Here is a 27,412-nt window from a genome sequence, read left to right as displayed (position 1 = left end):
TGTTTTCTTTTCCTGGTTTTAAAGGCAGCTACAGTTAAAGTATGTAATTTTCTGAACTTACCACACTGTTCTACTTGTACTGATAGCTGTCTTCACCCATCTAGTCACTATATTCACATTACTGATGATTATTTATCAAAAAATCTAATTTTGTGAATGTACAGAGTCATCCCTAAGATGTTGTTGTAGTACTGATATTGAGATTCGGAAATATGAAGACATATATTATGCCTAAAAAAATATCAAAGCATCATTCTGAGGCATGAATCATTGCTTCATGTTTTATTCTCCATTCAGAAAACCGACACAAATTAATTTTACCAATAATTTATTACATCCTTCAAATAGAAAATCAATAACTTACAACACATTTTTTCCAGGTCCTTCATCATTAGAGACGGAACAGCCAAAAACCTGCGTCCAGTCAGTGCGCATAGAGTTGATAAAAAAAGACTTTGACTTCATATTCATTGAACAGAATATATTAAAATACTTCATTGATAAACATTCATAAATATAAACCTATGCTACGCTGTAAAACATTCAGTGGCTGCAGTCAACAGGTTGCCTATATGAGGTAAACATGAGGATAACATCGGTCTGCTTTACTTCTGTGCATCATCTTAAAGTAAACCCCAAGAGCATCAACACCAGTGGAGGGGACACATTTCTGATTTGTGGCCACACTTGTAGTCACATGGCGGACATCACTTCCAACGCCTCCTGGTTCAATGACACTAAAAGCTTCAGGTTCTCTCTGCATTCCTGCACCAGATTGTGGTTGTGGCCCCCCCAACTTACAGGCCGTGAACGCTCAGGGCTCTCAGATGGTCGAGCACAAACTGGTTGGGGGCGAAGTTCGTCCACAAATCTGCCCCACTGCTCCACCTGTGACTGGGTGGTTGGATGCCCTTGTTCAGTTTTCAGTAAGTCACAAGCCAGCCTCAGTGCACAGCTGGCAGTCAGAGACGGCGGGTATTTGTTGAAGGCATAGTCTGCCAGACTCAACTCGCACACCTTTCGGGCGAGGTTGCTGCACCGCCTGGGGGTTTTTCTGTCCGGACTCATCCTCTCGCACCTTTCGCCACCTGTGCTCTCGGACCCTATCTGGGTAGCCTCGATGCAGTTGGTGTAGTAGTCCAGGAAGAAGGCCAGGGTGGGTGAGTCGAGGCGGAAGTTGAGACGGACGAGGACGAGGCACTCCAGGTTGCAGAGCTGCTCCTTTGTGAAGGCATCGCAGCAGAACGACAAGAGATGGCTGATCCGCGGTGAGCCAACCTCCACCTGGGTGGACAAGGAGGAAGGGAGTGAGTTATACAAATGCACTTCTTTCTATCTATCTATCTATCTATCTATCTATCTATCTATCTATCTATCTATCTATCTATCTATCTATCTATCTATCTAAAGCACTGACCTGTTTACTGGCCAGCAGCAGTGCAGTGACACCCAGCAGCTGGAAGCAGTCAGCAGCCACTGGCGTGGATGCCAGGAACCTGTCCACGATGTTCACCGCCAGACAGCAGCACTCGAAGGACAGACGGAAATGTTTGTGCACGGGGATGAGCCAGCTGATGAGCGTACACCTCGCCTCTGCTGTCAGCTGCGAGCAAAACAGAGCGTGTTACATGAGAAAAGAAAAAAAAGGGAGATTTGTGGCAAGTGTTTGTCTTCTTGGGGTGCACCACCACTCCTGTTTCTTCCACTAAGGCAGGATTTTTTTAAATAGGCTATTGAGAGGTGGATGGTCAACATTAAAAGACAATCTGCTGGAGGAAGTGGTGCCTTGATACATTCTGAACAATGCAATGTTGTTGTTGTTTTTTTTTTTTTCAAGTAATTGGTTTGAAACACCAAAAGGTAATCAAGTCAACAGTTATTTTTAGATGATTAAAATGTCATATTTTTGTTTTGGATTTGCTACTGATGGAAATATGAAAAGTAAGACGTATTCCTTTGAAGAAAAGTAACATTTTCACACTTCCATTCAGTAACGATATTTCATTTCTGACGCGATCACTGTGTAAGGTGTCCTGTAAGCCTACGTGTGGTTGGCGCGCCAGACTTTTGCAGGGATCAAACTGCGCCTCTTTCTCCCTCTGGATCCTGTAGCCGATGTCCCCGTACTGCAGGTACCAGGAGGACAGCTTCCCTGCCGGAGGCTCGTCTGAACGCAGCGGGGACACATCTATCCGAGCAGGGGGTGAAGTCGCAGGGGACCCGAAGTCTTCCTCGAAACCGGAGTCGCTCAGTTTGGACATGAGGGTCTGTTTCCTGTGCCGGGCGGTCTGCCGCTGCTGGATCGGAGAGAGCGCGTCTGTCCGTCTCCTCTTGTGAACGGTGTCGCTGTGCACAAAGGAGACCATGTCTGTCCTGGAGCCGGTCTACAGATCGGCCACCAGTCCACCGGCTGAGTATCACTGAGGCTGAGTGTGTGTCCTGGATGTGGAGGGGACTTTCGCCTGGTGACGTCAGTTTCCCGGGGTCTCCCCCGCTCCCGCAGCTCACCTTTCTCCCATCACCAAGGCAACCGAGGCTAAACCAGGAGCTAATTACTCTCAGCCATATGTTGTAGCACATTCTGTCGTCTGAAGGCTAATTTCATCAAAGAAAAAGAAAAAAAAGAAAATAGGCTCAATAAATCTGTCCTCACAGAAAGGATGTAAAACTGAGTTTTTATGTCCACATTAGGCCTACTAATTATTATTTATCAAAAATGTTCATTGTGTGAAGTCATACCTATTGTTGCAATATCGTTATGGAGATTTGTAAATATGAAGATGTGACTATTATTCCAAGGCCATGTCGTTCAGCCCTACCTTGAATCATCGCTTCACATTTTATTCTCCATTCGGAGACAAACACGAATTCATTTTACTTATCATTTATTACATAACTTTAAATTATTTGTCCAGGTCCTTCTTTACAGAGGTTTCAGCAGCCACATAACTCATAAACATGCAGTCGGTACACACACAGTAAACACTGACTTTGATTTCAAATAATCAAAGTAAATAAAGCATATTCAAATACTTCATTGATAACTTGTGATACTGTGTGAACATCTGCTGTGTGGTTGCTCATAAGATGTCTGACATTTCACATGAAATAACTGAAAATCACTTTTGAAAGCTCCCATGTGGAATGGTGTGGTTGCACAAGTGATGGATGAAAATGCTAAAATAGTGTTTTTATCTGAGAAACTCTTCTCCTTCTGTTTCTTTTTCTTCTTCTTTCCTTTTTCTCCTCCTCCTCGTCATCATCCCTATCTATCTATCTATCTATCTATCTATCTATCTATCTATCTATCTATCTATCTATCTATCTATCTTCTTCGTCTTCTTCTCATCATTTTCTTTTCTTTCCTTTTTTATTCAAGAACTTCAAATACGTACACACAATTTATATAAGTTTAAATTCCAGTTCCCTCTCAGCACAACAAACAAAACACAGTTTAGAGGTCTGCTAATTAAAAGCAGAACATTTGAAATGTCTAAATAGTGTGATTGTTATTGACAATTTATGTTTTTTCAGATCTAAATTTTTAACGGAACTCAGTGTGACAGTAGGGCAACCTTTCACACCATTTCATTTTATGAATGTAATATTTTGCGAAAATAATAATAAAATTGATAACATTTAAGAGAGAAGTTGGACTCGTTATTATAAATGAGTAAAATATCAGTCTTCATAAGAGTGACAACTTTTTCAAGCGTTTCTGAAAGCTATTTCTGTAAATCAGGCCAAAAGGTAGCAGTCTTCTTCTTCTTGGTGATGATGATGATAACGCAGAAAGGTCTTAAAAAGTAAAAGTAGGTTAAAGCATGAAAGAAGAAACACCAGCTGTGGGGATGGGTGCAGAGTGACATCACTGTGTATCCATAAGATTTTTTTTTTTCCCCACAGTCTTTTGTTTCATATGTTATCCACAATGACTTCGCTTGAAAATGCTGCCTAAATTCAGCGCATAATAATCTAACAATATTCTAAAGTGATCAGGTTATTTAGTGTCATGTTAAAAATCAGAGCGCGGTACTGTTTGTTTGCGGTGGGCGGAACTTTAACGCTGACGGCTACAAAACAGACAGCCTGTACGTCACCTTTCAAACTCCGGTGCGAGACTAGCGATCATGCCCAGTCAGACCTGAACAACAAGCCTACAAGTATGCCCTCTGTGCACGCACACAAGGTATTTAAATGACTTTAATATTATTTAAGCATAATGATCGCTGACCATTTACTCACAGCTGCCTTTGCCTCAGCTGCCGGCTGAACAGCTCAACAAACGCTGTAAAAAATAAAGAGTAACGCTCCAGTAGCTGCTGCTAGCTGGGTAGCTAGGTGTTAGGTGTCCTAGCTAGGAGCTAAACAGCAGCAGCCGCAGCAGCAGCTAACATTAGCGTTAGCTGGGCATTGTTTTTTTTTTATTAACGTATCATTATGTGGCAATTTAGCTGACGTTGAATTTAGTGACTGATCATAATTTGCTGCCGGTGTGCCAGGTGCATGCGTGGTTTAGTTACACGCCGTTACCTCGAGGAGGAAGAGGAAGAAGTAAGTTAACGTAAGAGGCAAATCGGACTGCAGAAGCTGCTAAGCTAGCTCACGCTAACACCATGGCACAACAAGCCCCTAAAGCCAGATGGGACTGTTGGGTAACATTACAGTTTGAAACGTAACTCGAGTCATTGGATAACCTCATGTTGAGGCTACATCTGTGCGTACACAGTCACCGTAACTGACCTAACGGGTTTGTTATATTAGTGATGTGGTCACACGAGAAGCACCAGTGTTAACGTTAGTTTTTTAGAACTGTCAGCGTTCATAGCCAATAAAAGTCAGTTACATAAAGTTTGCGAAAGTCCGACAGCCAAAAAACACAACAGTGAAAATAACACTTTAATCAGCCAGCTCACTTTTGTTTTGTTGATCAAACTTTATTAAACCATCGCGTTGTCAAGATATATCTTTTTATTCACCTGCAATGTTCTGCAGCAATCCCGGTATGAAGTACAGGTAAGTTGTTGTTGAAAGTTTCTGCACAAAAAGGTTATAATGCCAGCTAAAATTGCCTGATGCTGTTACAAAGAAAGGACATCGGCTAAAGTCACAAGTTTGGCAGAGAGTCTTGTTTCACAGTTTGTGGTAGGGGTAAACCAGTTATCGGGGGGCTGTTATTATTAATTTTCTGATTATCGGTATCAGTGATTTTTGTGTCTGATCGCTGATATAATAGATTAATTTAAAAAATGCACTACTTTGGCTCTGATGCAGCATCCTCTCTCTGTCTGTTGTCTCACTCAATATCCTGTCCATGGTCTATCTGTAGACCGGCTCCAGGACAGACATGGTGTCCTTTTGTGCATATTCACTTCAAATGTACATCGGTTGTCAGTTGACCCCTAGTTCGTGCCTTGGATGTTTTGACCGTATAATGACTTTTTCCACAATAACTGAACATTTCATCCTGCAGTTCTAGCTCAAGCAAACAATGGATAACTCGGGCAGGCCTTACCGGGCTAGGCAAGGTGGCTGGGAGAGGGGAGCAACCGCAGACAAGCCAGAGAGCTGGAGGATCCAGGACCAGGGTCGAGGACAGAACTTCAGATCAGAGGGAGGTCAGCAAGGAAAGAACCAAGGTGGACCCTACCGGGCCAGTCCCAAGAAGGGAGGACTGGGGCCCATGAGCTACTCCCCTGGTGGATTCAGAGGTGGTCACAGCCCCTCGCAAAAGGATGACCTCCGGTGGTACTCAGGCCCTGAGAACAGTGGTGGGAGTCGAGAAGATAACTGGAGAGAGCGCTCGCAACAACAGCAGCAGCAGCAACAACAGCAGCAGCAGCACTGGAGGAGGAGTTCACAAGGAGAAGGTCCAAGGGAGGACAGGGAGCAAGGGAGGAGAGAAGCCACCGATGGCAGTGCTCATAAAGGTGAGGATTTGGAAAAACCGAAGGCGAGCCTCAGCGACCACCTTTTTTAAAAATGGGGTCCACCGTGATTCGTTATTCCCCGACATCTCCGATCGCAATCGCATAATGTACCGTATATTGAAATCTAGCTCAAGTCTGACTGTAAGACCTGGCTGTACTCCATCATCTCTGACATTTTCATATCATGCCTTACAAAAATATAGGCAACACATCTTTGACACACGCATTTCGTCTTTTTTTAAGGGAGAAGACGGAGAAACAGAAACAAGAAGAAAGCTTTTGCTGAAGAGAACAGGGGCCTTGAAGAGTCCACACTCTCAGCCAAAGAGCTTCAGAGCCTACAACAGGCAGAGAGGCGGCTTAACAAAGAAGAGATCTACAGCCTGAAGAAGGTACATGCTTTTACTGTGGTAGTCCATAGGTACAGCCGCAGGAATATACATTGTTGGCTTATCGCTAAGACAATTGTCATTTTTTGTCGAAAAAATTAAATGGATTGTTATTGCAGCTGTTTTCTGATATCTGTACTTTCCTCCTTTTTTGATATTGGTTCAGAGGTCCCACAACAACCCGGCTGCTCTTTACACCTGTGCTCTATGTGAAGTTCTCCTGGAATCTCTGTCTGATGCTTACAGGCATATCAGAGACAAACGGCACAAGAAGAAGGCCAAAGTGAGAAGTTGTCCTGTCATGCAAATCACAATTTTCATGATTACATCTAATGATAATGAAACCACAACCCTGTCATTGACCAGTTTGCTTGTTTGTGTTCATAGGAGAGACAAGAGCAGGTGATGCTGACTGAGATTCTCCCTCCCGGTCCGGAGCAGATCAGCGCCGTGAGTGCTGCACTAGAGGCTGTAGTGCGGGAACATGGGATGAATGATGAGGATGTTGAGAGGAGACAACACGCTGTCGCCATCATGCAAGACCTCCTTCTGTCTGTCCTGCCAGGTAAGTCACCCAAGGACAAAAGATTTGTTTGGTGACTCAGACATGTTTTTAAAATGTATCCTGATGCTGATATTGCCTTGTAGTGGACAGACTGGCAGAGTAATGAAATTATGTAAAATAAAAGGAACCAACAGATGTGTTTTATTGTTAATAACAAAATTCTCTTTCTTGTCTGTAGAGATCAAGCTCAGGCTTTATGGTTCATCTTGCACTAAGTTTGGATTTAAGGATTCTGATGTCAACATTGACATTCAGTATCCACCTCACGTGAGTAGCCCTGTGTGAATACTGTTGTTGTTGTTGTTGTTGTTGTTGTTATTGTTTTTTTTTTAAACTGTTTATAATTAGGTTTCTTATTTTTTCCAAAGCAAGGATGCCATTTAGACGAGTGATTGTGTAAAATAATATAATTCAATAATCAGCTCCAGTTTGATTTTATAGGGACTGTTTTTACATTCTGGTTTGTAAATATTCACATTGCAATTACTTGGCGTTTTCTTGTATTAAGTTAAATAATTTGTGGATGTAGAGTTCGAGGGACACACCATGTTCATTTGTCCTTTTTTATATCACATTTATGTTGTATGAAGGCTTTGAAATGGAATGTATTCACAGATGCATCAGCCAGACGTCTTGTTGTTGGTCAAGGAGAGCCTCTCTGTGAGCCGTGAGTCATCTTTTATTCATTTAACTGCAAGATTCTTTCCCTTGTTTAAGAAATTCCACCGTCAGTCATGTGCTAGACTGTCATGGCAGTTTTAAATCAACATGTCCTGTTGTGTCCTCAGCACTTTTTATTGATCTGGAAGCTGATTTCCATGCCAGGGTGCCCGTGGTCATCTGCAAAGAGAAAAGCAGGTGGATATTTCCAACCGTTACTGGGTCACTTGATTTCACATAAAATGTATAAATCAAACTCTAAGGTCATATGCTTTATATTCATGTTGATCATTAATAAAATTACTCAAGTGTTTTTCACACACACAAGCACAAGAGCCACAAACTGTGAATGAAAAGTGAAGCTGTTATTTTTCTCAACAGTGGCCTCCTGTGCAAAGTCAGTGCAGGGAATGAAAACGCATTCCAGACCACGTCCTATCTTTCTGCTCTATCCAGTCGCGAGCCACTCCTCCTCTCACTAGTTTTGGGCCTCAGACGCTGGGCCCAGGTATGTTCCCAGCTGAGAACCTGGCATGTTGCTCACATTAGCCAGGCGGCTATCAAAAAGGGCTAAATATACGTAATTGTTTTTGTGTGTGAAATATCTTTTTAATTTTGAATGTGTTCCTGCTTCTCGCTTAGATTTGTGTAATCGACCGTGCGGAGGAAGGTGGGCTACCACCATACGTCTTTGCCCTCATGGTTATCTACTTCTTACAGCAGCGCAAAGAGCCCCTCTTGCCTGCTTACCTGAAGCAAGAGGTGTGTGTTTCTTTCCATTTTGAGCCTGGAAAAAAAACTTACAGTATTAATTTCAGTATTGGTTGGCTGATGTCAATAGAATCTAATCATCTGATTGTCTTTTAGATTAAGGTGTTTTCACTCAGCAGGCTGTCAGACTTCAATCTCATGCATGTAGAAGATGGATATTTACACTGGGCCTACAATCCTTCCTCAAAGGAGACGTCACAGCCAGCAGACGGTCCCTCTATAAAGGGAAAGGTAATCCATCCTGAAAACTCTGTTTTTGCTGAATGTGTTGGTTGTTGAATATGCTATTTATAGATGAAATGCTTTAATTTTTTTCACCGCATTTAAAAAAAAAAAAAAAAAAAAAGAGACTTTAACCACAGGTAGTTCACAATAATGAACACCTTGCCCATTATTGTTGTTAAAGGTAATGCATTTCTTTGGCGATCGCTGAGATATGTTTGAAGCGACCAAAACACAGAAAAGTTTGTAATGAAACATTGATGGTGTTGGCGTTTAATCAGATGCACTACTTTTTTAAACTCATAGTAAAATACGTGTCTATTTTAATCCACTATCCCAACTAGTGCCTGAAAGTACTGTCATGATGTGTCCTTGCAGGTGCCACTGGTGTTTCAGAGCCCTCACAGGCCTGTGGAAGTCGGGCTTCTCTGGGTTGAAATGCTCCGCTTCTACTCGCTGGAGTTCGACTTGGCTGACAATGTGATCAGCGTGCGGACCAGTGTCGCCCTGTCCCGAGAGATGAAAGACTGGCCAAAGAAACGCATCGCTGTGGAGGGTCAGAAGCATTCTATCTTTTTTAGTTGTATGAATTTCGAACGTTTTCACTTTTGGGTACTGACAAAAAAGAAAACCATTCTATTGTAACTCATTTGTTTAGTTTTGACTTCACAGTTCCCAGCCAGTAATGGATATGCTAATGCTGGTGAATTTGTCAGCGGTATTTTAGGATTTTATTGAAAGGTTGACTTGTTCCAAATGCCACCAGACCCTGGATTTGTTAGTTTCAGTCTATTAGCTTTTTAAATGATGAACACAATCTGTTTCTGTTGAATACATAAAGAGATTTATGACTCTCATATGGTTTAATTGCAGCTAATACCCATTTCTGTTTTCAGACCCATTTGCTGTGAAGAGAAATGTGGCCCGCACGCTGAACAGCCAGCAAATGTTCGAGTACATCATCCACTGCCTCAAAACCACATACAAGTACTTTGCAATGCCGCTCAATGCGCCGGCTGCTGGTCGCAAGACACAGGCACAGCGTGGACCTGTTAAAGGGGCGAACGCAAATGCTTTGAATGACGAAATTGCATCAGATTTCGGTCAGCTCAGCATTGAATCACAACGTGCAAATAAAGATGCAGAGAGTGGTCCTGAAGACTCTGATTGCATTATTGAGGATGAGGAGGAAGTTGAGGAGTACAGTGACTCTGACGAAGAGAGGGAGAAGGAAAAGGCAGACCTGGGCAAAAGCAGCCTGTCTGAGGATGAGGAGGATGAGGATGTTGATGTGGACATGCATAACAGACACCACTTGGACAGCTTCACCACAGAGGACGAGGACATTTTCCCAGTAGATGAGATCTCAGGGGAGGAGCTTTTGTCTGATGAGGAGGGCCCAGCTTTGGACACACCTGGCTCAATGGATGAGGAAGAGGAGGAGGTGGAGTTGGCGCCAGAGGATATCTCACCACAACTTTTAGAGGATAAAATCAAAGATGAGGGTGCAGAAAATAAAACCCAAGAACAGAGGAAAAAGTCTTATGATTTCACAAGGCAAGCTTTCACCAGAGGGAAGGTCAGTAGAGCCTCATGTTTGTGATAACTTTATATTCAATAGTCATGAAAACTTCTCAGGAAAACAATTAATCTTAATTTCAAACTGAACATTTTAAAGTTATGTAGTCATCATTCGAGTTGTAGGTGACCGGAATGCAGATAAGCGTCCTGCTGTCTGTATGTCAGTTAAACTCCTTTTCAATCTCTTTCAGTCACACATGGTCGTGTGCAGCTTGTGTAAGCGCGATGGACACCTGAAGAAAGACTGTCCGGAAGACTTCAAGAAAGTGCAGCTGGATCCTTTGCCAGCAATAACACCAGAGTTTCTCGGTGTCCTTAACAAAGTCTGTGAGCAGTGCTACAGTGAGTACGATGTGATATCATGAGTATGTTACTTCAGAGGCGATCGCAATATGCCACAACCTGTAGCGTAGAAACATTAGATTTCTAACATTTGCCAGTTGGCAAGAGAGATTACAAGTGCAATGAAACATTATCTTACTTCTTTTGTATTTCTTCTTTTTATAGAAGGAATGGTTCCAATTGAATTGGGCTTCTAAGGCAATTGTTTATCTTTTTAAATGTGGCATAAACCTATTTGATGAAAAGTTCGGCTCATGCAAGAATACTTTTATTTTTTCTTGTCCTTATCCTAAATCTTGCTAAGGTGTTCTCTGTGAAATTTGGTGTTTGAGTGGGATTAAAAAAACTTGATTTTACTACCTGATTGCAAAATTGCTTGGATCACCTTGATTAATCCCACCTGTTCAAGAGGAGGCTTGCACTAGTGAACATAAATAATTAGCATAGACGACACCCTCTGACTTCTATACAAGGCTAAAAAAGACGGAGCTTCTATCCCAGCTGTCAATAATCAGAAGAGGAAAACAGAAATGTAGCAGTGTCAGAAGTTGCTTTCATATTGAATGTTGTGTTTAAAAATGATAAGTGTTTGACTGTGGTCCGATCTGAGTTTGGCTCTCTTTCTTTCTTTTTTTTTGTTTTAGCTGACTTTGCCCCAGATGAACTGGAAGTGGGTGTAAGGGAGCACATCCTCCAAGACCTGGAGATGTTTGTCAGACGACAGTTTGCAGGTGAAGTAAACCACCAAGTTCACTGTTGATTAGCATCTTTATATTTTCAAAATTAACCTACCAAACAGTGTTTGATATTGCATTAAATTGGCTTGTAAATCCACCACTAAGATGTTCACCTTCATGATGAAGTTGACAATCGTGTTTTCTGACCGACAGGAGCTCGGTTGAAACTATTTGGATCATCCAAAAATGGTTTTGGCTTCAGACAGAGTGACCTGGACATCTGTATGGTGCTGGAAGGGCAGGAGACCATAGATGTAAGTTATCTATTTCTGTAATAATAAAAAAACAAAAAAAAAACAAACTTAATAGTAGTCACATAAGGAAGTGTCAATCTGTATTTGTGGTCATGTATGCTCTTGTTTAGCATTGGTCTTATTTGACTGTAGAAGGAATTTGAAAATGGACAAAGTACTGAGATGTAATTTTTGTTTGGCTACATGACCAGGTCACTGTCTGAAACTTCAATATCGTGAATTTGTCAATGGAGTAAAGTTTAATTGTTTGTCATCATTCATTTAATTTTCCTACTGTTGTTGGGGATTGAATGAGATTCTGGGGCACTTTGTTTTAATTGTGGTTCGTTTGGCGTTATTCCTGAATTTCTTCCACAGGATGTTGACTGCATCACTATAATCGAAAGCCTGGCGAGACTGCTGAGGAAACACCCAGGTTAGTGATAATAAAGTAGTTGTATTGATGCAGCCCAATATCACAAATTTGCCTCAAAGGACTTCATAGTCTCAGTTTATAGCCTTAGAACTTCACCTCAACTCCCCTAAAAACCCTCCCGTTGATAACAGATTTCAGCTGATGTTTACAGAAAATTTGGCATTTATGTGCTTAAGTGACTCACAGAAGCTTCTTGATGTTAAATGTATTGTGTTCAATCTCTTGTTAAGTATGATGTAAGATTTTAAAAAATGTATGAAACACAAAATTTCACTGCACTCCTTTTAATCTGTTTCACCATCTGCACCCTCTCACCAGGCCTGAAGAACATCCTGCCCATCACGACAGCAAAGGTGCCCATTGTGAAGTTCTACCATGTTCGCACCGGCCTCGAGGGAGACATTAGTCTCTACAACACTCTGGTAGTGGTCTTTCTCCCTCCTTTTTCTTTTTTCCTTTGTTTACTTTTGTCCCAGATAATGTTAAATAACTTAAATAGGTGTGCATCACGACAACCTTTTTGTTTTCAGGCCTTGCACAACACACACCTGTTGGCCTCGTATGCTGCCATTGACAGGCGAGTGAAGATTCTCTGTTACGTCATGAAGGTTTTTGCCAAAGTGAGTATGCTTCATTCACTCACACACACAAACACACATCATGGGATCATTTTATACTGTAGATTGTATTGCATTACTGTATTTATTTTTATCCGATTACAGATGTGTGACATCGGGGATGCTTCCCGTGGCAGCCTGTCGTCCTACGCTTACACCCTCATGGTGCTGTTCTTTCTCCAGCAGAGGAATCCACCAGTTATCCCTGTGCTGCAAGAGGTACCGATGACGAGATTAAAACTTGAGCTTTCTTTTTTCATCTTTATCTTAATATTTGAATGTTACTTAATACTGTGGTGGCATTTAGTTATCTAAGAGTCTCTTTCTGTCTAGACAAACAATGAAATATATCCAAGCATACTAATGCTAACATGAACAATTATAAAATGTTAATATTACCATGAACTTCAACTTCTCTCCACTGACCTTTTTTGTTTCAGATTTATGATGGAAAGAAAAAGCCGGAGGTGCTGGTTGATGGCTGGAACGTGTACTTCTTTGATGATTTAACAACACTAGTGAGTGTTTTCTTCATTTCGCACACATGCTTTAGTGAATTTGCCTGTCACACCACATTTTATTAACATGTCAATCTTGTCTTCTTCAACTTGCAGCCAAGTCGCTGGCCACAGCACGGGAAGAACACTGAGACGGTGGGCGAGCTGTGGCTCGGCCTGCTCCGCTTCTACACTGAGGATTTTGACTTCAGAGAGCACGTTGTCTGTATCCGTCAGCATGGCCGTCTCACCACCTTCAACAAACAGTGGACGTCCAAATACATCGTCATTGAAGGTCAGTTTTATGGGAGAAACTCATGGTCCAAACAGTTATTCCAACTGACAGATGGGAAAACTGAAGTGATTATTTTGGCAATTTTTGAATCATCATTACATGCTGATGTCCATTCAGTTCATTAAATACATATCACTATTGTTGGATTGTTATTTTGAATTGAAAGGACTTGTGTATGGTTGCTTGGTAATTGATTTTTAATTGTTTAATGTGTTTCTCTCTCTCTCTTCCGTTCATATTACAGATCCATTTGACCTGAATCATAATCTTGGTGCGGGTTTGTCCAGGAAAAGTAAGATTATTTCTGTCTTCTGTTGTCTCATAGCATTTATGCTGCTGTGTCTTGTTCTTTCTTTCCAAATGTATTGTCCGGTCCTCTCACATCTTTTTTTTATTTATTTATTTTTTTTATTTTTTTTATTTGTCTTTTAAATCAGTGACAAACTTCATCATGAAGGCTTTCATCAATGGCAGAACAGTGTTTGGCACACCTGTCAAAACCTTTCCTCCTGTGTACCCCAGTCAGATGGTTAGTATTTGCTGTGTAAATGCCATATTTGCATTATTGTGGTGGAAGCAAGCTTTGAGACTGATTTATCTTCACCTGTTGCAGGAGTACTTCTTCGATCCCGAAGTCCTCACTGAGGGAGAAGTGGCTCCTAACGACCGCTGCTGCCGCATCTGCGGCAAGATTGGCCACTTCATGAAGGACTGCCCCATGCGTAAGAAGTAGGTGTAATCTCAGCACATATCAGAATTTATCACATCATAACCACATGTCTGTATTATTATGATTATTATAATGTGGAACATTTTTGCCCAGGTCAAGGCATAGAAAGGACTCTGATAGAAGGCCTGAGCACCTGCGAGACAGAAAGGACACAGGAGAGGACTCCAGGGATCAGGTCAGACACAAGGGTGAGCACTGGAGGAAAAGGGATGCACTGGAGATGCGCTGCTGCTTCCTGTGTGGATCAACTGCTCACATCAAGAAGGACTGTCAGCTGTACAGAAGCCCTGCAGGTTCATGATTAATTTTTTTAAAATGTATTATTATTTGTATTGCATTGCCAAGCCCTTCTGAAAGCTACTTCTTTAATCTCTAAAGTAGAACTGACACTCTTGTTTCTTAGTTTCTTTTTTAATTGCATTTTTAAGCACGAGACATTATCATAAATAATGTTTTATAAAAATAGATGTCAGTTGTTTGCTTCTTCAATCTCGGATTGCCATTCTGCAGGTAATATAAAGATGGAAAACTTCACTTCCTCCTCTTCAGCCCACTTGAGGAATTTGAGAGAAAAAGAAAGACAGGTAGGATATCAGTGTTTATTACAGTCAATGGAAAATATTCTTTAACGATACGATTTTACTGACATTGTGGTAAACTGCTGTTCACTACTACACAACACCTGTGTCCGATGTTTATCTCCCCATTCCAGGGTTCACCCATACAAGAAGAGAATAAGAAGAGAAAGCAACAAAATGTGATATTAAGTCCACAAGCAGGTATGTAAATTAACTGTTCTCAAGTCCTGACAAGTTTTCTTACATAGTTCTCATTGTCATGTCATTGAATTCAAAATGGATTATCAAGTTGAACTTACTATCCTGGAATGTTGGAAGTACTTCAGTGATTTAAAATGAATAGTAATAGTAATTCCTTTAAGGATGCATACAAAGCCAGTGTTTTTACAAATTTTCCCAACCACAACAACTTAAATAGGTTTATATTTTAAGTAGATGAGGTGCTCTGAATACTGGTGTATTTTGGGTCGACTGTGTTGTTTTAGGGCTGGAGGAGAATGATTGTCAAGAATTACTGAGGAGAAAGAATCCAAGCAAAGAAAGTTTGCCTCAGGTTCAGCCTTTCTCTGGACTCTGGATGATGTTTTGGCTAAAGTTTACTGCTTTGTTAATTTTTTCATCTGTTGTTTTCTATTTAGTCCAAAACAGAAATATGTGACTGATCAAACTTGTAATCTCAAATAAAGCAAATAAAGGAAAAACTTGCTGGTCGGTTTGTTAGGATGGGGCAATCTGCCCTGATTCGTCAGTTGTATAAGGGACCTGTGCAGGTTTAGAAAAAGAGAACTTGTTTGGAATACATTTTTACATTGGTATTCTTGTTTGTTTTCAGGTAGTTTAGCCTGCCGAAATTTGGGTCGCTCTGCTCACAGGAAGAGCCCAGTGGAATGAGCATCAGCTGTGGCTACACAAACCACAAGGTTCTACTCTTGTCCAGGCAGACAGCAACCCAAAGTCCAAAAACCCTGAAATCTGAATGGGACTGTTGGGCCAATGGGAGCCCGTTAAAAGCCAAAGCCAGGACGCCTTGACTTGAAGCCAAATAGGGCCTTTTTATGTGTGTTGTCCCCCTGCCCCCAAAGCTCTCCTCCTCAGAGGAGCTTTTTAAAGCTTTCATTTTAACAAGACAAGCCATTGTGCATGCACCTCACGTCTTTGTTTACCTGCACTGCCAGTCAAGTTTTTTTTTTTTTTTTTAATTAACCCATGTAAACCAATGTCATTGCAAATTCAGCGTGAAATCTCTTAAATTAGAAGACGCAAGCATACGAAAATTCTTTATTACATGACTAACTGTAAATTATTAGATCTTGATCCCCATAAAACGTGGCTTATTTGCAGACAACATATGATATACAGAATTAGTCTTTTACTTGATTTGTATAGTCCCAACAGGCCTAACAGTCAGGTTAAACCTATTTGGACCCTATTGGGGCCCTATTTAGACTGTCTATAGCGCATGATCTAAACCGCAAAGATCACGTTGAGACAATTGGACTTGGTGATGATATGGTGTGTTGTCTGCTTTGTCATCAAGGCCATTTCAAATTAAACCAAAACTTCCTTATTTCATGTACTCCTTATTTTATAATGGCCAGGTTTTTAGGATAAATTGTTTTTACCCAAAAAATTCTATTGGTTGTTTAAAAACGTTTTGAATGGCAGTGTACCTTTTCATAATAGGATTTTTTTTATTGTTATTATTGAATTTCTTTTAGATCCTCTTTAATTTGTCCTCTGCACTGACGTCCATCAGTCCGTCGCTCAGCCATGAGAGCAGCGCTCCTTTTACCTACAGTGTGTTTTGTGTGTCTCTGTGTTAGAGAAACCATTCTGTAGATATTTTTTCAGGATCAATGTTTAGTTTTTAGAAGCTGCTGATCCACCCCTATTTCATAGATGCAAACTGTCCCTCAACTAGTGTGAACGGTACGTCCTCTGCTGACCCTGGCCTGTATCTGCCTCCACACATGCTAGGAAGTGTTGTAATGACAGGGCAAGATCATATAGTCCGGAAAGTTGGGGAAAAGGTTTCATGCTTCCCCGAAGTGGTATGCCTTACACGGCTGCAAATACTGTTCACCTACTCTAAAATGAAATTATACGCAATCTCGGCTAGCTCAGTGGAGAGATAAATGTATTTATTTGCCACAAAGGCTTCATTTGTTGTAATGGTGCCACAGATTGGTAGCTGCACTGTGAGGGTCCATGCCCTTTTTAATTACGTTGCTGCTAGTAAAAGACCTGCTTATTCAACTACAGATACGGACTGTCTTGCTTTATTGTTGTCCTAATATGGCTGACTTTTATAAAATACTTGTGTTGTTGATGTTGTAAGCAAATTCCTCATTTTAAAGTAGCTTTGTTTTAATGGCCAGCCTTAATGCATTTCTTTTGTTGGACTCAAATGGGAGGTTTAGTTTGTTATTGAAGAACCCCGATCCTACCAGGATAGGTTTGCTTGCGATCCATTCTGTGTCTCAAAGAATTCATTAAACTAAAATCAAATCCCAGTGTGTAATGTGTTTGTTTTGTTTTCAAAATGAATGTATAAAGGTCAAAGTATTCGGTCGTCTCATATCTTGGCCAGTACAGAAGGCAGTAAACACAACTGTACTGTTAATGTAGTTTACAGGAAACTGAAAATTTGCTGGTTATGGGATGGATCAGAGGTGAAAGTGTCGAGGCCAAAATTGTCTCTCCAGGAGGTGTTCAGGAGCATGTTTCGGGTCGTTTGGAGTCCACTTGTACCTATTTGTCGGGACGCTTTTTTGAAAGTTTGACATAGCTGGACTTGGGGTCAACAGGCTCCCAAACACCTCCTGAGATTTGACATAAGGTCAAAGGTCAGAATAATATAAATAGTATATTCATTTTGGATGTGATTTTTGAGATGAGATTTCTCTACATGAGTGAAGTGCAGTGAAATGTAACCAATGGTTTGGAGTCACTGTTTCACATGACTTTAAAAAAAAAAAAAAAAAAAAAAAAGCCATTCTCCTACAAAATAAATACATGAGACATTAGCAATCAAAATAAGTGTGCTACATAAAATTAGCTTAGTATTTAAAAATATTTTTTTTTCATCATTCCACCTATATCATCATCAAGAAGAATTGTTCTTGTGTAAATCAAACAATCAATAGGGTAATTTAGTGACGGTCCCCAAGTCAGTCAGTCTCCGGGGTGAATGTCTGTCCAGTAGCCAACCTAAAACTTACAGAAAGAGCCAGTAACTGAACCTCGACTTTTCAAAGTTCATCAGTTAACCCAAGATATGTCACAGAATAAACATAAAAATCTAAACTCTTAAATATCCCAATGTCCCTAACTATTTTTGAGATTATTTACGTAACATTTTTACGGTAGTTCTATAATATTCCATGTTACGAAACAGAAGCGGATGTAGAAGCTTAGTTGATTCTTCTTCGGAATTTTATTGGCTGCCGCGCCCATCCGTCATGGTATCAGCCAATCATTAAACAGGCTGCATTTCAGGGGGCGGTGGCCATTTTTTTCCTACAGGCTTGCGCAGTTTAATGTTTTGATTTTAACTGTAGCAACATGTCTGCCTCCATGGTGCGAGCGACCGTCCGAGCGGTCAGCAAAAGAAAGATATTGCCCACAAGAGCCGCACTGACACTGGTAAGTTATAAACTGTGTTAACAAACTAATGTGCAACACTTTTCTGGCCGTTCGCTAAATGTCAGTTCGGAGAGTGTGACCGAAACACCGGCGACCGTTGTGTGCTTGTAATGTTACGTGATCCAAAGTTAGCTAAGCTAACGTTAGCAAACCTGGGACTTGAACGTCACACGCAGTACAGCTCGCTATGTTCTTAAGCGAAGCATTCCAGTCAAATTGAAAATCACATCATTTAAATTAGCTTACTTCAACTGATATCCGACATTTCGTTGTAAAAATAGCTATAGCTAACGATGTTGGTCCCCGGCTACGTAGGATGCTAAGCTAAGCTGTCGTTTGGTAATGTGCCAGTGACCGTACTGTTCCTCAACCTCAACAGAGAACACTATCAGGACGTATTAACTTACCTTGTCCTACAATTTTGAAACAATAGTGTCTTCAACAAGGTATTTCATAACTAATAAGACCCGCAATGCGCAGTGTGACGATTGTAAATGTATATTTATAAGCGAGTGATTTAGTTTTGAGTATCCAAGTTCTAATTCAAGTAGACTGTTTTTTTTAAAAGAAGAAGTAGAAATCAATGCAGCAGAGGTCGCTTTTTTCTCTCATTCTGACTTTTAGACACCAGCGAGGTGCATTGAAATACTGGAGCCCCCATAATGCAACAAATAACGTCACCTTAAAAACCTTGCTTTAGACATGCATCTGTTTTCATAAGCAGTTTCTCTCTTTTGATTAGTGTACTGACCAGAATGCTTAACGTAGCTATACAGACTTTTAAATATGAAACTAGCTGATTGAATTTTTTTGTTATATAACATGACTATATATATATATATATTTATCAAAGGTACTCTTATTATAGCAACAGTTTAGTATCTGAGAGTAATACCAGTCCAGAATCTGTTTTCATGAAACATCTTAAGTTCATCTACGAAGCAAAATATCATTTTCAGCATTTAATATACATTATGTACTGCTTTGACCTCAATTTATTCTGATCTTTGTAAGCTCAAAAAAAAAAGTGAGAGAAAAGGAATGGGCTGTTATATCCCTGTGGGTATCATGAATTAAGATTAAAATTCTGCGTAAATGAGGGACAACATTGTGCAGTGCACATGCTACACAGCACACAGGTTCTCTGGATTGTCGAGCATGTACTAACACATTGTGACTATAATGATTGGGCCATCACAGTAACCAGATCTCAACTGGGTTAACCACCAGTAGTGATTTTGGAGGCTTGTGGTGGCCCACCGCTTAAGTATATAAATGTTGTTTGTGTCGTCGCTGCTTTGGATGTACTGAGGCATTTGTTGCAAGTCATCCTTTTCAGTCCATCCGAAAATGTACTGTTAGCTCTCTGATTGTTTTGGGGGGGTTTTGCAGTTCCATGTCTCTTTGTTTGAATTGTTTTGTCTTAAATTATCATTAGTTAGTGGTTGATGTGATATTCAAATAGGATTGTAAATAATTAAGTAAAGCTTTGTTTATAAAGTGCCTTTCAAAGTCTGAGTTGCAAGATGCTGTACTATCAAACATTGAGCGAAAGTTGAACAGGAAATAAGTATTTTTAAAAAACCCAGTAATTAAAAGCAGGCACTTGGTATAGCTGGTTGTCAGTGCAGGTTTGCGGTTTGTAGTTAAAGGCGGGATAAAAAAATTCACAAATTGTGAGCATGACGAGCTCCACCAACAGTGCTGCTGAAAGATAATATGTGTGTATGGTGGTCTGAGCTGATAAAGGCTATGCGCTGAAGTAGTAATGTACTAGGACACCACTCAACACCGAGTCAACAACAGATAATAAAGGGTTCTGCTGTTTTCTTTACCTGGCAGGGACTAAGGACAAAGATGTGCTTAAATGTTACCAAAATATCTATTAAACATATTATGCCTTCACATTGTACTATAATGATATATAATAAATTACCTAATTTGTGTGCTTGGCTTTCATACCCTTTATAAACTAAGATGAAAAACAAGAACTTAATATCCAACACAGACCATCAATTCAGTAAGTACCCATTACACTTGGCTGACAGTGTAGTTATGAAACAGGCCGTGACACTGTTGGGATGTACTGTCATTTGGAATCGCAGCACAGTTGCACACATACAGATGAACACACACCGGCTTTAAGGGATTAGCACCATGTGGCTAATGAAGTTCGCCTCAGTCTCCCAAATGCCTCCACGTGAGAGCCCAAATGCTGATAACCCTCATTTGTAAACCTACATTCACTCAGTGACAGCAGCAGCTTCAGAGTGCATGTTAATTGTTGGCAATTGAAATAAAATTGTATGACCGCGTGGAGGGTGTAGTGTATCAAAACAGCCAAATAAACTTAAACTTGCACCAAATAATGCATTTTTCTTATTGTCATTTTTCTGCTCAGAATGTTTCAAACAGTTACAGTTTGGCCAAAATACATTGTTTCCAGCTGAATCCACTGTGTATTGTTGCTGTGAGTGCTAACCTTTTATATTCTGTTGTTGTTTTCTTTAGACTCCATCAGCTGTGAACAAGATCAGGGTATTGTTACATGACAAGCCGGAATATGTGAGTAACTATGTCCTGCTTTCACTGAAACATCATATTATCTAAGCTGTGTTGTTTTGCGTCTCAAACTTTCAACACAGTGGGTTGCTGTTATTACAATAATTTGCCCTCCTCTGCTTGTTGTGTAAAGTAACTTTGATCGATAATTTACCAAAAATAGAATGCCAAAATAAACCTATACATGAACTTTTCTCTTCCTTTGCTAAAGTCACATCTGTTTTTATGGACTAAGACGTTAGAGCATTCACACAGAGCCTTCCCATCTGTTCTCCGTTCTGAAGATTTAAATCTCAGTATTGAATATGGTCGCAGCTATTTTTTAGCAAAAAGGTAGTAACATATAACCGACTTCACCTTTTAAGACCTGTGTGTCACAGGACTTGAGTATTTTGAAAAAAAGGAATGTTATGACATTCCTACTGAATTATGATTTCTGATTTTGTCTCTTGAAGTATGCTTTCAGGGAAATGAGGCCTTCCTTTATGCCCTGAGTTTTTTCAGTCCGGCTTCCAATGTGGCAATTCAGAATAACTATAAACACCTTTTGCCGTGGTCTGACAACATGTCTTGACTACCCAGTTCTGCATTCCATCTCTCCTTAGTCATGCATGAATGTCTCATGGCAAAATTGATGAAACTATGATTATTGATAAATTAGACTGAAAGCTTATGTCCTTCTGGCTGTCTCTAGATCGGTTTGAAGGTTGGAGTGAGAACGCGCGGCTGTAACGGACTTACTTACACACTGGATTACACCAAGGAGAAAAGCAAATCTGATGAGGAAGTGCTGCAGGATGGTGAGTGATGAATTGTTTTTGTGCTTTTCTTTTTATTATAAAATATGTTTGGGATATGAAGGAAAGAAAAGATTAGATATAAATTACAAATGTTTTGTTTTCATCTTTATTCATGTAGTGCATAGCCATGTCTTGCAGTATCTTTTTTTTTTTTTTTGTACCACTAGAGGTTGCTAAAGTTCGACATTTTGAAACTGTACACACTTGGGAACTTGGGAGTGGTTACAGCTCTACTTTTCTCACAGGTGTCAGGGTGTTCATAGAGAAGAAGGCTCAGCTCACACTTCTGGGAACTGAGATGGACTTTGTGGAGTCAAAGCTGTCCAGTGAATTTGTCTTCAACAATCCCAACATCAAGGGCACATGTGGCTGTGGAGAAAGCTTCAACATATGAGCATCATGGAGCCTCCGTCCTCCCACCGCACCCTTACAGCTCCCACCCAAACCCCTGTCCCACCCAAAAAGACTGAGAGGCTGAATGTTGACGGGGAACATGAGGAAATCTCTTGAGATGTAGTTGTGTCAGCGTAACTACCACTGCTCTTCCTGCAGAACACCAAAACACGCACACTCGTAAAGCTTGATGTTTCTGCTTAGAGTAAGCTCTAGTGCAGTTAATCAAAACCATCAACATGTTGATTTTAGGTTCAGATGATGTTGACAACGGCTTTTTTTTTTTAAATTCTTGCTCTGCATCTAAACAAACCTTAGAATGACCTCAAAAGCAAAGTTGTTTTATTATTTCAGCGACTGGCTGCCATCTTACACATATACGCACAATGTCTTCAGTCAAGTGAAGCATGACACAGGAAGTATTCTGTTATCAAATTTGGATCTATCCACTAACATACATAAACGTCTTGGTCAACATCAGGGGTCTGATTAACACTGTCAGCCAGTGTTCTATCATCCAGTGTAATGTACCAGCGGTATGCAGAAGTGGAAGAGTTTGATTGTCTTGAAACTGCTTCATTAGTTTGTATAAGTATATATTTATCTCTGTGTGTAAATATAAAGAATGTAAAATAAATCTCCCTTGAACCACACAAGCGCACAAAAATAACATGCACCAAACATGTATCGACACATACGAGTACATGAGGTTTATGTTGGATTCTTTTGCTTGATCAACGACTTTGTATAGACTGTGCTCTGAATATTTGTAACCTGTGCAATATTCCTGTGTACATATAAAATAATAAATGGCTACACCCAGTAATATAAAATCGCATCTCTTGGTTGCCATGGTGACAGCTCAGTTGTCAAAACCAGAAGTCTGTGTCAGTGTTGTCATCACTTCTCTTTTGTTGATTTGTCTGTTCAGGCAGCAGGTGAAGGACGTACAGTCATTTTCAAAGATTTATTTTTTATCTGTATTCTAGGGTTTTAACAGTACCACAACAACAAGCTGGAGCTCTGCTTAATACTTTTCTTAAGCCTTATGGGGTCATGGACAATCAACATAAGCAAGGAGAGTTAGACAGCAGAGAGTCTCATGAGCTTCAGGTAGCGGAAAATGTTCTTTGAAATGGCGTGTGTGAAGAATGCTAAGGGACAATGGAAGGTTGCACGAATATTTCCTTGATTTATGTTTTATTTATTTGGAAGTCATATTTTACTATTGCAGTTAGCATGCTAACTGACTAGCCCTGGGCCTAAAACCCTCTTTCTCCCAGCAGCCCAAATCTCTTTTGCTAGTGGTATAAACACCAACACCCCCCTGATAGTCCAACTAGCTGCACAGCTAACTGAGCCAACAAGCCAACAGTAGCTACAGTCATGGGGGTATAGACAGAATACAATTTGCAGTTAAACTGTTATAACTTTTAACGGGAGATCAATTCTTACCTGGTGCACCTTCAGTGCAAACAGTTATTAACTATTTACAGCAGCTACTGAGCAGTATTGATCTTCATTTGGAGTTATGTGGCTTTTTAAAAGCTAAAAGCTCCACTGTATGGGCTAACTTTGTGCCGGGTAGTGTATGGGAGAGACGATCAGTAGTATTCAGTACTACCTGCAGTTTCTGATGCTGGCTGAACAATGATAATAAACCAAACAGTAAAGTTGCAGCTGGAAAATGAAAAACAATGAGCTGAAAAAGGCTTTGTTGAGGCGAGGAGACCTGCTGGACTACAGTAGGAGTGACCCCTTTCACATTACAGGTCATTTGATCACCAGCTGACATAAAAATGTTAATCAGTGTGACTTTAAATGTATTGCTGTCTGGAAAGTTACTGGTTTTAACCCAAATGGATGTTCTTCAACCGGATCCATCTTATTCGTCTCAGCAAATGTTTTGCACTCAAACATGTATGTTGCCTTTCTTTCTGTACTTTCCTTCTGGTTTTATTTAATACTTGTGCTATAATTTAAAGTATATTTGCTTAGAATATAAGCCCAGGTGCTATCTGTTACCTGATAAACTCTCTTGCTGTCACTTTGCTCAGATTTCAGAGTTACACAAAGCTTTGGCTGAGGTGAAATCACTACCTCGTGACATCACACGTATTGACCCGCGTAACATCAGCGCCACCCTCTCAATCCTAAAGAACACAGAGAAGGGCACCTCGAACACTCGTGGGTCCTTCAGATCCAGAGCCATGCTCCCTGAAAACATCAGCCAACTGTCCAAGTGTCAGTTTCCGAGGCGGGATCAGCTGAGAGAGAGCTTATCCGCCCCAGTAGCTCTTCCTGTTCTCAACACTGTGTCAACCTCTACTCGGAAAGGACAACTGCAGCCCAGCTTACCGTCCTCACATCTCGTCTTCCTTGCTCACCTGGTAGAAAAGTCCAAGATGCTGCCCTCTGACTCCATCTCCTCTATTGGAGAACGGCTTAAGAGGCACGAGATACATCCACACATTCTTGGTGTGCAGGCATGGAGCAAACGGAAGTCCTGTGGGCCACAGTGGACACGGGCAAAACAGTCTCCCCAAACAGGTCAATAACCAATTATTCTTTACATCGACAGATACACATAGATTCCTTATTGCTCTCCTTAAACACAACAGGTTGGAGAGACTTAGACCGTTTTATAGTTTTCTCAAGATACCGCGGTTAATACGTGATGTAGTTTGATGAAAAATGAGATGAATGCTGCAGCAAAGTAAATATACTAAAATCAAAATCTAAGATCATTTGTTAAAACTTATTCAATATACACAATTTTGACAGTAAAGGTCTGCTTCACTGAGGTGCCCTTTTATTGACACACTGGTTGCAGGTGAGCTGTTTGATAACCGACCATGTGCTCTTGTGGTGGTAATGGAAGTAAAATGCTTACGGGCCAGAACCACCTACATAAAAATATAAACAAAAAACATGAAAATCTAGGGGGGAATGCCAAATGTCTGCTACTTGTACAATAAATCAATACACGAATACCTCTTCCGGGTATAACAAAGAAATGCCTCCTACAAGCACCACGGTTTCAGGTTTCCTCACTAGAAAGATGTGGGCAGTCAAGAAAACCCAACAGGCTGACCAGATTTTCTGACTGGCAAATGCTAAGGGGATTGAGGCTCTCAATGGGCCAGATACAGATTCTGAATGAGGGTGAGAGCCACCTGGGTGCCATTCCCCGCCTCCCCACCTTTCCCAACCAATCATGGAGGGAAATGCCCCGAGCTGCCTCCACTCCTCAATCAGGAGTCAGTCTCCCCACCCTGCACCACAGGTGATCTGAATAATCTGCAATCAGTCTAATTTGTGTGCTTGGGAGGGGCCTACAACAGGTGCTACTATTTCTTTCACAACCACCTCCTCGAATATGTGCTTTCGAAAAGAAAGCAAGTTTGGATCGCTGCTAGTCAGGGACTCGCTACGTTCACACTGCAGTTACAAGTGACCTGAATCCGATTTTTTCGCTCATATGTGACCCATATCTGATTTGCTTTTGACAGTGTGAACAGCTCAAGTCGCACTGAATCTGACATTTTCTAATCAGATTCAGGCCACATTTAAATGTGGTACTGAATCGGATACGTATCGGATTTTTTTGAATGCGACCGCAATCTGAACAGCCAGGTCGCATTTAATGCGACTTTGACGTCATTCTGACCCGCGCTGCACTGTTTTGTAAATGAATGACAAATAAAGTTGATTGAAAAAAAAGTGTGCCACAGGCGGGAGCGAGCGGGAGCCACGAACATAATCAAAACAAAAATGGAGAACAGCCGTGAAGCAGGCGGCCAGTGGAGGGACAGTGAGGTGTAACCAGCCACATCCCGATCCCACCACTCCTGGCTCCGACGCTGCATCCAAATACTCCTCTGTACGGATGTTGCTGCTATTGCTCCGCATAGAGCCATCATTAAAATATGAATTTTCTTTCTCCTCTTCCTCCTTCGTGATATCCCCCGCTCACAAATTTGCCGGCTGCCGCCACACTGTTTTTAGCATTAAGCCATACAGTCCCACGTTACCGGTTGCCGTTGCCATGTTCGCTTCCGTAAACACCGCTGTGGCGTGATGTCATCAATGATCAACTGCGCATGCGGGTCACTTCAGGAACGTGAGCTGTTCACACAGCAATCCGTAGACAGGCCGCATTTAAAGAGGTAATGTGAACAGCCAAACAAAAAATAGGATTTGAGCAATAAATCGGAATTGTGTATTAAGACCTGCAGTGTGAACGTAGCCTTAGAGCTCAGATTGTGTCTGCAGGGCATTCCACTGATCAGCATCCATGCACTTTGCGCCAAAATCCCTAACCTCCAGCAGTAAACCGATAAATTCTGATCTGTAATTAATCCACAGATGACATATGAAAGGTGGTAATGAGATAACTTATTTGCAGTCTGAAAATTGGCTTGATTTTTAAGATTTTATCTTTTGGGGGAACTATTTCTTCATAAGAAAGCAAGTTATAGTGCATAGATGGACCAATCAGTAGATCACTAATGGATCCTTCACTGACTGTTTGAATTCTTGTGAATTCTGATCCAGGGCTGACCAATGAATGGTTCTTTGAGGATCTGGTGGACCTCCAGAGGAAGCTGTTATTAGGTGCCTCAAAGCTAACTGGATTTCAGAGGAACAAGACTTGACTTGCCACGACAAGTCAGACTTTACATCTTTACCACTCAGCTGAAGAGAGTCGGAGACACAGATAAGATTAAATGAAACTGAATAATTAAACTAGTGTGCTGTTTTGTTGTGTTCTTTGCTTTGACAGGCACGAGATCCTTTTACCTTTTCTTTCTTTTTTTAAAGAGGAAAAATAAAAGCAACAGTTGTCACATGCTCCTGCTCTGCTGGCCAGGATGTAAAACTGTGGCTGATACTTGGCCTCCTGCCTTTTGCAGGTTAAAGCATCTGACTTATTATGAAGTTATAAGCAGGGGTTGGGCACTCGGCTCTCTCTCCATTTCAACTTCTAACCAGAGACACAGTCAGTAAGCTTGGAGCTGTGGTTTGTTTCAGTTAGGTTATGTTGTTTCTTTGTGTTTGTGTAGGGTTAGGTTGAGTCCCCAGCTCTGAAGGCCCTGTCGGGTTGGTCTGGGAAGCTGACCTTCTCTTGTTTTGGCTGGCCCATCAGTTTGTTTGTTTGTTTGATTGTTTAGGGTTTTCCCCTCTGTCTGGTTACTATTCATTTAATAAATTCATCCTCTTTTAAACTTTAGCTTGACTTGGTTATTTGTGTCAGCGCTCTGTCGGTGCACCTCCTGAAGGGGGTCGTAACAACTGCGATAAGTATTCAGTGGCCCTGAACGCATCCTAAAGTGTTCTGATTTGTGAAGACATTGTTGTTAAATTAAAATAGATTGTTGTATAGAGAGCACAATTCCACCAAGACACCAGATTTCATTTATTTCATT

At 40.9% G+C, this 27,412-nt stretch overlaps 4 protein-coding genes across 4 annotated transcripts; 3 read left to right on the top strand and 1 right to left on the bottom strand.

The window, feature by feature from the left end:
• Window positions 1-340: 340 nt before the first annotated feature.
• Window positions 341-4,615, bottom strand: ccno (cyclin O). Its single transcript, XM_030416712.1, has 4 exons — window positions 4,534-4,615; window positions 2,046-2,595; window positions 1,418-1,603; window positions 341-1,284 (listed from the first exon to the last, which is right to left on the bottom strand). The coding sequence occupies exons 2-4, from the start codon at window positions 2,364-2,366 to the stop codon at window positions 694-696; spliced, it is 1,098 nt and encodes a 365-aa protein (XP_030272572.1). The 5' UTR covers window positions 2,367-2,595; window positions 4,534-4,615; the 3' UTR covers window positions 341-693.
• On the top strand, window positions 4,035-17,096 carry tut7 (terminal uridylyl transferase 7). Its single transcript, XM_030416666.1, has 29 exons — window positions 4,035-4,189; window positions 5,474-5,930; window positions 6,174-6,322; window positions 6,486-6,602; window positions 6,707-6,884; window positions 7,063-7,151; window positions 7,500-7,551; window positions 7,673-7,742; window positions 7,926-8,052; window positions 8,187-8,306; window positions 8,412-8,546; window positions 8,916-9,093; window positions 9,434-10,116; window positions 10,310-10,460; window positions 11,105-11,191; window positions 11,351-11,451; window positions 11,809-11,866; window positions 12,185-12,288; window positions 12,397-12,486; window positions 12,589-12,702; window positions 12,924-13,001; window positions 13,098-13,275; window positions 13,520-13,567; window positions 13,713-13,804; window positions 13,889-14,004; window positions 14,099-14,298; window positions 14,516-14,589; window positions 14,718-14,784; window positions 15,416-17,096. Exons 2-29 carry the CDS (start codon window positions 5,492-5,494, stop codon window positions 15,472-15,474), a joined length of 3,954 nt encoding a protein of 1,317 aa, XP_030272526.1. The 5' UTR covers window positions 4,035-4,189; window positions 5,474-5,491; the 3' UTR covers window positions 15,475-17,096.
• A 981-nt stretch (window positions 17,097-18,077) lies between these two features.
• On the top strand, window positions 18,078-22,821 carry isca1 (iron-sulfur cluster assembly 1). Its single transcript, XM_030416741.1, has 4 exons — window positions 18,078-18,228; window positions 20,740-20,793; window positions 21,485-21,590; window positions 21,836-22,821. The coding sequence occupies exons 1-4, from the start codon at window positions 18,148-18,150 to the stop codon at window positions 21,982-21,984; spliced, it is 390 nt and encodes a 129-aa protein (XP_030272601.1). The 5' UTR covers window positions 18,078-18,147; the 3' UTR covers window positions 21,985-22,821.
• A 43-nt stretch (window positions 22,822-22,864) lies between these two features.
• LOC115581556 (uncharacterized) lies at window positions 22,865-26,732 on the top strand. The gene is made up of 3 exons (XM_030416733.1): window positions 22,865-23,096; window positions 24,041-24,533; window positions 26,541-26,732. The coding sequence occupies exons 1-3, from the start codon at window positions 23,040-23,042 to the stop codon at window positions 26,639-26,641; spliced, it is 651 nt and encodes a 216-aa protein (XP_030272593.1). The 5' UTR covers window positions 22,865-23,039; the 3' UTR covers window positions 26,642-26,732.
• The last annotated feature ends 680 nt before the right edge of the window (window positions 26,733-27,412 follow it).

The sequence above is a fragment of the Sparus aurata genome, chromosome 5, assembly GCF_900880675.1.
Source record: "Sparus aurata chromosome 5, fSpaAur1.1, whole genome shotgun sequence".
NCBI lineage: Eukaryota > Metazoa > Chordata > Actinopteri > Spariformes > Sparidae > Sparus > Sparus aurata.
The sequence above is the reverse complement of the archived record's forward strand: the minus strand, read 5'-3'. Positions and strand labels throughout refer to the sequence as shown.

Coding starts and splice junctions, on each gene's coding strand:
- LOC115581556 (XM_030416733.1), top strand. CDS start 23,040: ATGGACAATCAACATAAGCAAGGAGAGTTAGACAGCAGAGAGTCTCAT. Junction 23,097..24,040: donor GAGAGTCTCATGAGCTTCAG/GTAGCGGAAAAT, acceptor CACTTTGCTCAG/ATTTCAGAGTTACACAAAGC. Junction 24,534..26,540: donor AAAACAGTCTCCCCAAACAG/GTCAATAACCAA, acceptor ATTCTGATCCAG/GGCTGACCAATGAATGGTTC.
- ccno (XM_030416712.1), bottom strand. CDS start 2,366: ATGGTCTCCTTTGTGCACAGCGACACCGTTCACAAGAGGAGACGGACA. Junction 1,604..2,045: donor GTCTGGCGCGCCAACCACAC/GTAGGCTTACAG, acceptor TTTTGCTCGCAG/CTGACAGCAGAGGCGAGGTG. Junction 1,285..1,417: donor TGCTGCTGGCCAGTAAACAG/GTCAGTGCTTTA, acceptor TTGTCCACCCAG/GTGGAGGTTGGCTCACCGCG.
- tut7 (XM_030416666.1), top strand. CDS start 5,492: ATGGATAACTCGGGCAGGCCTTACCGGGCTAGGCAAGGTGGCTGGGAG. Junction 7,743..7,925: donor ATCTGCAAAGAGAAAAGCAG/GTGGATATTTCC, acceptor TTTTCTCAACAG/TGGCCTCCTGTGCAAAGTCA. Junction 11,192..11,350: donor TGTCAGACGACAGTTTGCAG/GTGAAGTAAACC, acceptor TCTGACCGACAG/GAGCTCGGTTGAAACTATTT.
- isca1 (XM_030416741.1), top strand. CDS start 18,148: ATGTCTGCCTCCATGGTGCGAGCGACCGTCCGAGCGGTCAGCAAAAGA. Junction 18,229..20,739: donor CAAGAGCCGCACTGACACTG/GTAAGTTATAAA, acceptor TGTTTTCTTTAG/ACTCCATCAGCTGTGAACAA. Junction 20,794..21,484: donor TACATGACAAGCCGGAATAT/GTGAGTAACTAT, acceptor GGCTGTCTCTAG/ATCGGTTTGAAGGTTGGAGT.